At 41.4% G+C, this 12,146-nt stretch overlaps 1 protein-coding gene across 1 annotated transcript; it reads right to left on the reverse strand.

Annotated features, from left to right (window-relative positions):
* Positions 1-1,101: 1,101 nt before the first annotated feature.
* On the reverse strand, positions 1,102-9,760 carry LOC149440541 (chymotrypsin A-like). Its single transcript, XM_089658495.1, has 7 exons — positions 9,665-9,760; positions 9,071-9,174; positions 7,152-7,231; positions 5,435-5,513; positions 4,865-5,045; positions 2,087-2,220; positions 1,102-1,312 (listed from the first exon to the last, which is right to left on the reverse strand). Exons 1-7 carry the CDS (start codon positions 9,714-9,716, stop codon positions 1,151-1,153), a joined length of 792 nt encoding a protein of 263 aa, XP_089514621.1. The 5' UTR covers positions 9,717-9,760; the 3' UTR covers positions 1,102-1,150.
* Between the last annotated feature and the right edge of the window lie 2,386 nt (positions 9,761-12,146).

The raw sequence follows: 12,146 nt of genomic DNA on the forward strand, positions 1-12,146 counted from the left end.
CTACCACCAGCAAGAATGCGGGGGTCTCATAGAGAACTATTACAGAAGACTGCATGCTGTCATTGATGCTGAAGGGGGCGCTACACAGGATTATCAACTAAGGGGAGGCAGACTTTTGAACAAACATTTCATTGGTTTACTTGTCACAGTGTTATGTTTTATGATTGAAAGCTGTGCCTGGGATGCCCCTTGACTTTCCAGCACGACAATGACCCTCAGCAGAAGGCCAAGATGACCCTCCAGCGGTTACAGCAGAAAAAGGTGATGGTTCAGGAGTGGCCAACACAGTCTGCTGATCATAATATCATCGAGCCGCTCTGGGAAGATCTCAGTTGTGCAGTTCATGCAAGATGACCAAAGACATTGCATGACCTGGAGGCATTTTGCTGGGATGAATGGGCAGCTCTACCTCCTGCAAGAATTCGGGGCTCATAGACAACTATTACAGAAGACTGCATGCTGTCATTGATGCTGAAGGGGGCGATATACAGGATTAGGAACTAATGGGAGGCAGACTTTTGAACAAAGGGCATTTCATTGGCTTACTTGTTGCCATGTTTTGCTTTATGATTGGACCATTTTGTTAACCCCTACAGTTACAAAGTATGAATCCCATAAGAAATACAAGAAATGGGTTTTGTCGGCTCACTTATGTTTTCTTTACAAATGGTCCATCCTGTATATTACCAATTCTCTGGGGGGAGGAGCAGACTTTCGAACACAACTGTATATAAACCGATTGTCTAAACTGCGTACCACTGAAACTCTCACTACATCTTCTACTAAAGAAGAAAGAAGATATCATAAAAAGAAATCCTTGTTTGTCCTTTAAAATATATGTATGTGTTACATTGTTATCGCTGAATAAACAGGCCTGTAGTGGAAATGTAAAAATGTCTCTGCCCCATAGGGGGTGTACAGGGGGGAGGGGTGAACTGGTTACACACAATGGGACAGAAGGAGGGGAATCACAAACTGTCACCACCTTAAGGATATGAAAGATTGGAAACCTTTTAAACATCTCATTTATATCATTTGTTTAATATGTTTTCTTGTTTATTTTGCAAATTTGTGAATTTTAAGAAAACACACAGCCGTATATTATTATCAAAGTTACTTTATTGAGTAGCAGAAGGACATTGGATGGTATTTAGTTGGTGGCAACAGTCTGGTCCACCCAGGATCTGAGGACAGTGACGCGGGCGTAGATTCCAGGAGCAGATGGAGTGCAGTCAGGGCTGCCTGCGGACACAACACCGGCCAGGGTCCAGGCTCCGTTCCTCTGGCATACAAGGGGTCCACCAGAGTCACCCTAAAAAAAAGCAAATAGTGGAATTATAGAATAGTTCTCAAGCAGTCATCTGTCCTTTTTATTAACCTCTTCTTGCCCAATAATTTTTTTTTTGAGTTTAACATATATTTAAAGAATAATCTGTAATTTGTGTCAAGTATTATGTTGGGTGTGATGGGATCGAGATAGAAAGCGAGGGGAGATTTTATAAAGGAAGCCATTGAATAGCCATAAAATCCCAAAATGGCTACTAATCCTTCCCATCTCTATACAGAATAATACAATTGTTGGACATACGCTTTAAGGTGGCCTTGTGACATAACTGCCAATTTTTGGACTTTGTATGGTCCACATAAGGTCATATACATCATGATGGCACTGTTCAACCACAAAGCCAAGCTAGATGCCATCTTATATACTCTTTGACAAAAAAAACAGGTCTCAGAACAAACCATGAAACACAAATACGAACCATTAAAAAGTCTAAAAGAGACCCACCAAAAACAGTGAAATTCATGATAAATCCACCGTATGAAACGGAACACAGGACCATCTATGGTGGAGCAAATCACTAAGTATTCACTCGTCACTACTCATTAGGATTCATTTCATATTTAATCCTTCAGTGATACAATATATCTAGTACTCTGTGAATGGTTGTTAGGCTGCATAGACTGTTCTGTCTTATGTAAAGTGACCCAAATTACAGATTGGATCCAAAAAATATTGTTCTGTTCCACAAGATGACTAAAGAGAGCCAAAACTGGTCAATAGAAAGTCTGTAGATTAATGTACCTTGCAGGAGGAGGCACCGGAGGCACCAGCGCAGATCATGGAGGACTGGATTCTGGGTAAAAAGTATCTCTGGCATTCAGTGTTGGTCAGAAGAGGAAGAGACACCTGCTGGAGTTTAGCTGGGGAGGCTTGTGCTGAGAGAGAAAGGGAGAAGATGGATTAATGTAAAAGATGGACCGGTAGCAAGGTACAAACGCTCTAGACATCTCTATGTACAACTTTCCATAAAAGACCACATTATGGTCATATCATTGTAATGTCTATTTATTCCTAACTGACTGCCCAGCATAGAAGACCTTATTATGACCACATCATTGTGATGCCAATTTATACCATAATTACAGCCCACCATAGAAGACCATATTATGACCACATCATTGTGATTCCTATTTATACCATAATTACAGCCCAGCATAGAATACCATATTATGGTCACATAATTGTGATGCCAATTTATACCATAATTACAGCCCAGCATAGAAGACCATATTATGACCATATCATTGTGATGGTTGTTGATACCAGATGGACAGCCAACAGTAGAAGACCACATTACGCCATATCGTTGTGATGCCTATTCATATTACTGTATATCGATAGCCCAGTATAGAAGATTATCTTATGGCCATAGCAATGTGATGCCTGTTTATACCATATCGATTATATTACTGTATATCGATAGCCCAGCATAGAGGACCATATGATGACCATATCATTGTGATGGCTGTTCACACTGGATGGACAGCCAACAGTTGAAGACCACATTATGCTATATCATTGTGATGCCTATTCATACTATTGTATACCAATAGCCCAGCATAGAAGACTTTATTATGGACATATCATTGTGATGCCAATTTATACCATAATTACAGCCCAGCATAGAAGACCATATTATGACCATATCATTGTGATGGTTGTTGATACCAGATAGACAGCCAACAGTAGAAGACCACATTACGCCATATCGTTGTGATGCCTATTCATACTACTGTATAGCCCAGTATAGAAGACTATGTTATGGCCATAGCAATGTGATGCCTATTTATACCATAATTACAGCCCAGCATAGAGGACCATATGATGACCATATCATTGTGATGGCTGTTCACACTGGATGGACAGCCAGCAGTAGAAGACCACATTATGCTATATCATTGTGATGCCAATTCATACTATTGTATACCAATAGTCCAGCATAGAAGACTATATTATGACCATATCATTCTGATGGTTATCCATACCAGACTGAAACCTATATTTTCCCCTTTTTTTAAAGAAAATGTCTGACAGTTTTTCCAACTTATGAATCTTCTCTGAGTAATTTATCTGCTATTTTTTTTTTTTTTTATTCTAATATTTCTTTTTCTACCAAAGAACCTAGTATAAAGCCAGCCATACATGGGTCAAGGTACAAAGAAAAGAAAGAAAGAATTTTCTTTCGGAAATCTTTTTGTTCAAATTTCACGTTCATTAGTGGGTCACAGAAAAGGCCTATTTTTGTGTGACCATCAAATTTGAGTGATCGGGCTTGTTGGAAATTTTTTGAAAAACAAATTAATTTTGAATCGATGATGAGAGAATCGTGCAAGAAATATAAACGTAAAAGAAATGAGCATGAGCTGCGACCTGGAAAGAAAAGAAAATTCTTGGCCACGAAAATTCTTTTCTGTAGCAACATGAGGTGAAATTGAAGGCTTGGTTGGCTGAATTACGAAATCAATGGTGGCACCATTGGGTTATAAAATGCACGAAAGTTCTGATTTTCTAAATAAAATTAGTTCATAATTCGACTCATGTATGGCCTGCATAAGTCAATGCATTTAGTGGAGTACCTACAAATCAACAGTTCATAGGAGCTTTCTGAGTGAAACTTTTATGGGCTGGAAGATAAAAAATAAAATGCAGGCCAAGGGAAATGTAATTGTTATGTTTTCATAACTAGGCCCCAATGGGTGAAAAGGAAATTGGTAAAAAAAAATATGTATAGGTACAATAATGAGTTGTCCCACAGAGTGGCCATCTAACGCCCATGTAGAACCACGTTAATAAAAGGAAAATGAGCATTTGCCACTAGCCCACCAGTACAGGGGGGCACTAAGGCAATTGCTGTCTGTTTCCTCTCTGGAGAGATTCATCATCTCTTTTGGTCTTGGTGGCCATTGGGACAGATAGTGATGGGAAATCCAACATTTTAAGGATATCACTGGAACAGGAAATGAGCAGAACCTTTTCAAGGGGATATTTGTCTCAGCTCTCTTGGAGGGGAATTTCACTTATTTGGCAAAGGATTCTTCACTAAGAGGTCTCTATAACAGGAAGTAAAGGGGAAACCTTTCCAATGGGACACACATGGCAAAAAAAACTGATAGCACTTGTACCATTTTTCACTAAAACCAGAAAAAATATTTTGGCTAAGAGTTAATTAGGGTTGGTTCCCCAGGATTAAAATGGATTCAATAGAAAGAATGTTATTTTAAAATCATATACTTTGTAACTATAATATATCATCAATGATGCCTGTAAATAGTTTGCAGACATAAGTTACACAAGAGTCCATGTCTAAGCTCCTGGTGCACAAATCCCAACCCTGATCCTAAAATTACTGCTGGGTCTCACCAACTAGAGCTTCAGGATGGTCACAGCAGGAAAAGAGGACTAAAGCACATGAGGTATGTCCTACAATCTTAGATGACAATTTGTAGGGCCTTCCTCGTATGCCCAAGGGCTTTAACCGGTTCATGCTTTGTATTTTTGAAGAACATCTAATTCCCTTACTGGCAGCATTGGTGTATCCCCATCCAGAGGTGACACATCTTTCTCCTTCATTGAAGACATCAGAGGAAGCAGCAAGACACACGGGGGACACGCGGTCATTGAGGGTGGCGGGACTGGAAAGCTTGATCAGGGCAATGTCATTGACCTTGGTCAGGACGCTGTACTGGGGGTGACTGAAGAACTGAAAAAAGTTATAAGAATTAATGTTTTTTTATAGATTTTGATAAATCAGAATCTACTACTGAACAAATAGATTTATTTACTTATTCGTTTGTTTGCCTTAAAAGAAACTAAAAAAAAAAGAATTGTAAGAGAGGAAGAAATGTCTCGTAGGATCTTCTGAACTCCATCCCATGTCTGAGGAGATTACAAGTCCCAATCTGTGTACCGTGACCATGCAGGAAGCTCAGCATTTAAATGTAACAAGAAATAAGTCGGCCCACCCATACATATATCACTACAATCTCTACATAGGAAGAAAGCTTCAAAGACACATTGATGACGCTCATCACGTTCTCACATCTAAAACTCATAACAAATTAGAGTTCTCCTTCAGTAATAAGAACTTACTCTGCCAATGGACTTAACCTGGATGGGCTCAGCTTTGGAGGAATGGTCGAATACACCCAGGACCACACGGTGGGAAGTTCTGAATGAAAGACAAACATGGCAGGTCATTGGTAAATGGTTGGGTGTCGTGGTGACTGTGGTTTTCAGAGTCACGCTTATTCTCTTCATACTGTACATGTCTGGCACTGTAAGGGCATTTCTTCAAAGTGATTTAGTAAAGGCTACAAGACTATGCTACCCATACTGTCTACATCCCTCTACTTTCTACAACCCCGACCTTCTACATCGTGTAATAAAGAGAGTTAACAGTCAGTTGTGAATTGGATATATGGCTCTATATTGTATCTGTAAACCAGAGGCTCTGTTTGGCGAGTTGGATAAATGGTTCTATATTTAGGATGTATCCGGTCTATAAACCAGAGGCTCTGGGTGTACGGTTGGATAAATGGTTCTATATTTAGGATGTATCCGGTCTATAAACCAGATGCTCTGGGTGGACAGTTGGATAAATGGTTCTATATTTAGGATGTATCCGGTCTATAAACCAGAGGCTCTGGATGGACCATTGGATAAATGGCTCTATATTTAGGATGTATCCGGTCTATAAACCAGAGGCACTGAATGAACAGTTGGATAAATGGCTCTATATTTAGGATGTATCCGGTCTATAAACCAGAGGCACTGAATGTACAGTTGGATAAATGGTTCTATATTTAGGATGTATCCGGTCTATAAACCAGAGGCTCTGGGTGTACAGTTGGATAAATGATTCTATATTTAGGATGTATCCGGTCTATAAACCAGAGGCTCTGGGTGTACAGTTGGATAAATGGTTCTATATTTAGGATGTATCCGGTCTATAAACCAGAGGCTCTGGGTGTACGGTTGGATAAATGGCTCTATATTTAGGATGTATCCGGTCTATAAACCAGATGCTCTGGGTGGACAGTTGGATAAATGGTTCTATATTTAGGATGTATCCGGTCTATAAACCAGAGGCTCTGGATGGACGGTTGGATAAATGGCTCTATATTTAGGATGTTTCCAGTCTATAAACCAGAGGCTCTGGATGGACGGTTGGATAAATGGTTCTATATTTAGGATGTATCTGGTCTATAAACCAGAGGCTCTGGATGGACAGTTGGATAAATGGCTCTATATTTAGGATGTATCCGGTCTATAAACCAGAGGCACTGAATGAACAGTTGGATAAATGGCTCTATATTTAGGATGTATCCGGTCTATAAACCAGAGGCTCTGGGTGTACATTTGGATAAATGGCTCTATATTTAGGATGTATCCGGTCTATAAACCAGAGGCTCTGGATGGACAGTTGGATAAATGGCTCTATATTTAGGATGTATCCGGTCTATAAACCAGAAGCTCTGGGTGTACAGTTGGATAAATGGCTCTATATTTAGGATGTATCCGGTCTATAAACCAGAGGCTCTGGATGGACAGTTGGATAAATGGCTCTATATTTAGGATGTATCCGGTCTATAAACCAGAGGCTCTGGGTGTACAGTTGGATAAATGGTTCTATATTTAGGATGTATCCGGTCTATAAACCAGAGGCTCTGGATGGACAGTTGGATAAATGGCTCTATATTTAGGATGTATCCGGTCTATAAACCAGAGGCTCTAGAAGGACAGATTCCCAATGAAGCATTGCAGTTAATTCTGTCTTTGTAGAAGAATATTATCATATAAGACTCACCTGACTCCGCAGTGGGCAGCAGTGACAACCCAGAGACTGTTGATGAGGGAGCCACCACAGTAGTGGAATCCAGTGGAATCCTGTAGAAGAGTCATAAGGTCATTGCTTTATATACAGATCATTTCACCTATCCCATAAAGATTCTGCCACCTCCATGGAAAACAATGCTATGCTCACAGAGGAGGGTCACCTAAGATAAGTGTTAGGAGGTTTTCTAGAAGACAAAGCCATATGGAAGATTATAAGTACATAGATGACATTACCACGTACACTATATTGCCCAAAGTATTGGCCAGCCTTCCAAATCATGGGATTCAGGTGTTCCAATCCCCTCCATATCATGGGATTCAGGTGTTCCAATCCCCTCCATATCATGGGATTCAGGTGTTCCAATCCCCTCCATGGACACAGGTGTATACAATCAAGCCCCTAGGCATGCAGACTGCTTCTTCAAACATTGGTGAAAGAATGGGTCGCTCTCAGGAGCTCAGTGACTCCAAGCGTGGTCCCGTGATAGGTTGCCACCTGGGCAATAAGTCCATCCGTGACATTTCCTGGCTACTGAATATTCCACGCTCAACTGTTAGTGGGATTATAACAAAGTGGAAGCCACTGGGAACAACAGCCACTCAGCCACCAAGTGGTAGGCCACATCACATGACAAAGCGGGGTCAGCGCATGCTGAAGCGCACAGTGCGCAGAAGTCGCCAACTGTCTGCAGAGTCAATAGCTAAAGACCTCCAATCTTGGTGTGGCCTTCAGATGAGCTCAATAACAGTGCGTAGAGAGCTTCATGGAATGGGTTTCCATGGCCGAGTAGCTGCATCCAAGCCTTCCATCACCAAGTGCAATGCAAAGCGTCAAATGCCCTGGGGTAAAGCACGCCGCCACTGGACTCTAGAACAATGAAGTGTTATCTGGAGTGACTAGTCAGGCTTCTCTGTCTGGCAATCCGATGGATGTGTCTGGGTTTGGCAGTTGCCAGGAGAATGTTACTTGCTTGACTGCATTGTGCCAAGTGTAAAGTTTGGTGGAGGGGGGGATTATGATGTCGGGGTGTTTTTCAGGGGTTGGGCTTGGCCCTTTAGTTCCAGTGAAGGGAACTCTTAGGTTATCATCATACTAAGACATTTTGGAAAATTTCATGCTCTCAACTTTGTGGGAAGAGTTTTGAGTTTACTTGGGGAATTCCCTAATGGTGCCTGTTGAGGAAAATAGTGGAAGGTTAGGACCGAAGCAGTTACAGTAATAAAATTGATTTTAAAACATTCCATAAATCAAAAACTAAGCAACACAAAGACCACAGCTTTGGGGGGGGGGAGAGGTTTAAGGCAGAAGGGCACAGTACAGGGGGAGTCAAGAAGGGCACAATACTGGGATCAGTAGGGCACGCTGCAGGTTCTGGGACACTGCTTGGGCCATCCCAGGTCAACTTAGTAAAACGTGTGACTGTCCTGGCAAATCCAGGACAGTTGACAAGTATGATGTAATGCAAGCTTCCCATGGGGCCCCCATGGACCTGTGGCCCCTGTGCATTAAGAAAGCCCTGCCAGGACTTGTTTTCCCACAATAGTAGTTCTGTGAGATCCATCTTTGTCTTGTTTTCCTTAAAGGGACCATTGTGTCAGCACCTGGCTACATCACCTACCCCTTCCCCCTTTGTTTTTTCAAGAGGGTTTTCACCTACCCCTGCCTCCTCCCACTTTGCTTTTCTAAGAGGGCTGTCTTGTGTCCAATCAAAAGTAAAACATTCAGTCAGTGAAATTCTAAATTTTGTCCTAGACCTGATGGATGGGGGAGGGGCATACATTTGTACACAATGGATGGCATTCTGAGCTGACAGGTCCCTAGAAATGATATTAAACCCAGAAATGTTACAATTTACAACAAGATAAAAATGAGTTAAGAAACGATCGTACCTGAAGAGACACCTGCCATGGCCAAGAACCAGAGACGGCGTTTTCACCGTTCACAACCCTGGCATAGCCGGAGATAAGAGGACTGATGGCGGGAACCCCGCAACCTGAGAACAACACGTTCTGATTATAACCTCCAGTAATACATTGTTACACACTATAATATGATACAACACAGCGTCTGTTTGGGTTTTTATTCTCTTTTTATCGCCTTTGTACTTTGTCTACATATGATCCGTAATAAGGCAGATTTTCATTTTTTTAATAGAATTTTATTTTTAATAAAAATAATAAGATAATCAGAGCCAGGCGATCCCAACAATATATTGTTCAATAGTTTGCTTGCGTTACTGTCTTATCCATAGGGAATCAGAAGTTAATTTTTGAAGCTGAACTGAATCCTTTAGAAGGATTTTGCGATGTGATCAATAAGATGGAGATTGCCAGAACTCTTCAACATGATTAGATCCATCCACCACATTTTACATACACTTTAAAAAGTATGTGTCTAGAATCATATACAGTATACAGTAAAGTATGGGTAAAATATACATAAATTACTGTGTATATAGTATAACATCCAGTACGTGTACTCACCATAGGCTCCGCTGAGGAGGACCAGGCAGGACAGGACCCACAGTGTTGCCATTTTCTGCTGTTGGTGGTGATGAGAATGATGGTAAGGTCTGTACAGCTTACATACGCTCAGTCAGCCAATCAGGGGAGAGCTCCAGGCTTGTTATTAGGACAATTTTAGGCCTCCTTATCAGGAAACCTTTAGGAAATCCCGATATTCCACCAACGTGGGCCGGAGGAAAAGATATGAGGAAACAGGTGTTACAGGAGAACGTCACTTATCAAGACTCTCACTGAGTGCTGAAATCTATAATTAGTCCATGGATCACAAGACGTCATTTACTCCATATTATCTAAATAGTGGATTTTATTTATGAGGTGGAACATCTCACAAATCAATGAATATTGGGGTTCTACAACATTTTCACCACTAAACACACACAGATGTTGGATTCTAAGATCTCACCAACACTTCCCACATGTCTCCAAAGAACCCCATAACTAATTCCTTTTCAGTAACATCTCCAAAATCAATGAAATTGTGGTTCCAATATTCAAAAATGTCACCACTAAACACTCCAAGATCTCCCAACACTTCTCCTGAGGACCCCATAACTAATTCCCTTTCAGTTAGGCCAAAATCCACCATAGGTCGTAGGCTCCCCTCCTCCACTTCCATTCAGTAGTGTGGGGATCTCGACTGTTTTTAGAAGAAGCCTAAGATACAGCATAACAAGGGAAATATAACACAATGCTGGCACAAACCAGCATTTATTGAATAACATTCCAAGATTTAACCAAGATCCAGGGGTTTAAGTCTTTTGAATGTAACTGGCTGATTGTCAATGGAGAGTTTTGCCATTATTTTTGCTTTGTTGTGGACCTCACAGTGAGGAGCTGATGTGACCGGCAAGCATGGACCCACCTGGAGTCCTGACTACTGCATTTTGTATGTATTACTAGATGTTCCAGGCATAGGCATCACCTACCCTACCTAGATGCCTGGGACTAGTGATACCTATGCCTGGAACATCTAGTAATATGTACAAATACTCAAGTCATGACTCCAGATGGGTCCATGCTTGTCTAGCACACCAGCTCCTTACTGCGAGGACCACAACAAAATGAGGAAAGATAATGACACAAACTGACATTGGATTAACTAAACTCTTTATAAACTAAGGGTGTCAAACTGTGGCCCTCCAGCTGTTGCAGAGCTACAAATCCCATGAGGCATTGCAAGACTGACAGTTACAAGCATGACTCCCAAAGGCAGAGGCATGATGGGACTTGTAGTTCCTCAAAAACCAGAGGGCCACAGTTTGACACCTATGTTATAGACATTGAGCCAGTTATAACCAGAAGACTTAAACCTCTAGGTCTTGGTTGACTCTTGGGATCCCCACACTGCTCAGTTGCAGTAGAGGAGGGGAGCCCATGGTCCATGATGGATTTTGCTCTAACTGAAATTTGCACCAGTGAAGGGAACTGGTAATGGAGTCCTTAGGAGACATGCGGAAAGTGTTGGTCAGAACATGGAATCCAAGACCTCTGTGTGTGTTTAATGGTGAAAACTCTATATTGTGTAGCCACAATACTCATTCATTGAAAAGATGTTCCTCATTTTAAAAGAAAATCCACTTTTTACGCTACTTAAGAGCTAAAACCAATGATTACAACTCTCTACTGCTTTGATACAGCTGACCACGCCCTTCTCCTTAAAAAAAACCCTCTCCCTTGACCTCTGTGATTCTGCTCTTTGCTGGTTCTCTTTTTACCTATCCCACCACACCTTCAGTGTCACTTACAACTCTACCTCCTCCTCTTCCTCTTTCCATAGGGGTCACCCGAGGTTTCATGGTCTGACCACATCTATTCTCTATCTACACCTCCTCCCCAAGTCAGCCTCTCCATTTCTATGCTGGCAATACTTAAATCTATCTTTCTACCCTTCAGCTCACCCAATCAGACTCTTTGCAAATTACTAATTTACTATCTGCCTTTCAAAAACTGAGCTCTTAACATTTCTTCCCCCATGTACCCCCTCGCCTGACTTCTCCATCAAAATCAATGGAACAACTATCAGTCCCTCCCTGCTTGCCAGGGTACTAGGTGTAATCCTAGATTTCTCCTTTCAGCCTCAAATCCAATCACTAATCGTTGTGATATCTCCAAAATACACCCCTTCTTAACCATTATCACCACAAAGCTGCTCCATCACTCCCTGGTTAACCCTCACCTTGACTATTACTACGTCAATGGCTTACCATGACATAGGCTTTCCCCTCTTTTTAGTCTATCATGGTTGCTACTGCCAGATTCATTCACCTTACTAACTGTTCAGTGTCCACCTCCCCTTTCTACATTAACTTCCCATCACCCAATGTTCAAAATTCAAAAAACTTACAAAGTCGTCCACAACTCTACCACAATCTCAAAATATCACCCAAATCGTCCTTTTCTCTCCTCCTGATACCTCTTGCTTTCTAGCTCCCTTGTCAAC

This window comes from Staurois parvus, unplaced genomic scaffold (assembly GCF_062004578.1).
Source record: "Staurois parvus isolate SC_StPar_1 unplaced genomic scaffold, SC_StPar_1.0 ptg001076l, whole genome shotgun sequence".
In the NCBI taxonomy this organism is placed as follows: Eukaryota; Metazoa; Chordata; class Amphibia; order Anura; family Ranidae; genus Staurois; species Staurois parvus.

Bases quoted from the DNA above. Each gene is read 5' to 3' on its own strand.
- LOC149440541 (XM_089658495.1), bottom strand. From the start codon at position 9,716: ATGGCAACACTGTGGGTCCTGTCCTGCCTGGTCCTCCTCAGCGGAGCC. The intron at 5,514-7,151 runs GTGAGTCTTATA...TCTTTCATTCAG, and splicing joins GCTGCCCACTGCGGAGTCAG to AACTTCCCACCGTGTGGTCC. The intron at 2,221-4,864 runs GTAAGGGAATTA...TTTCTCTCTCAG, and splicing joins GGGATACACCAATGCTGCCA to CACAAGCCTCCCCAGCTAAA.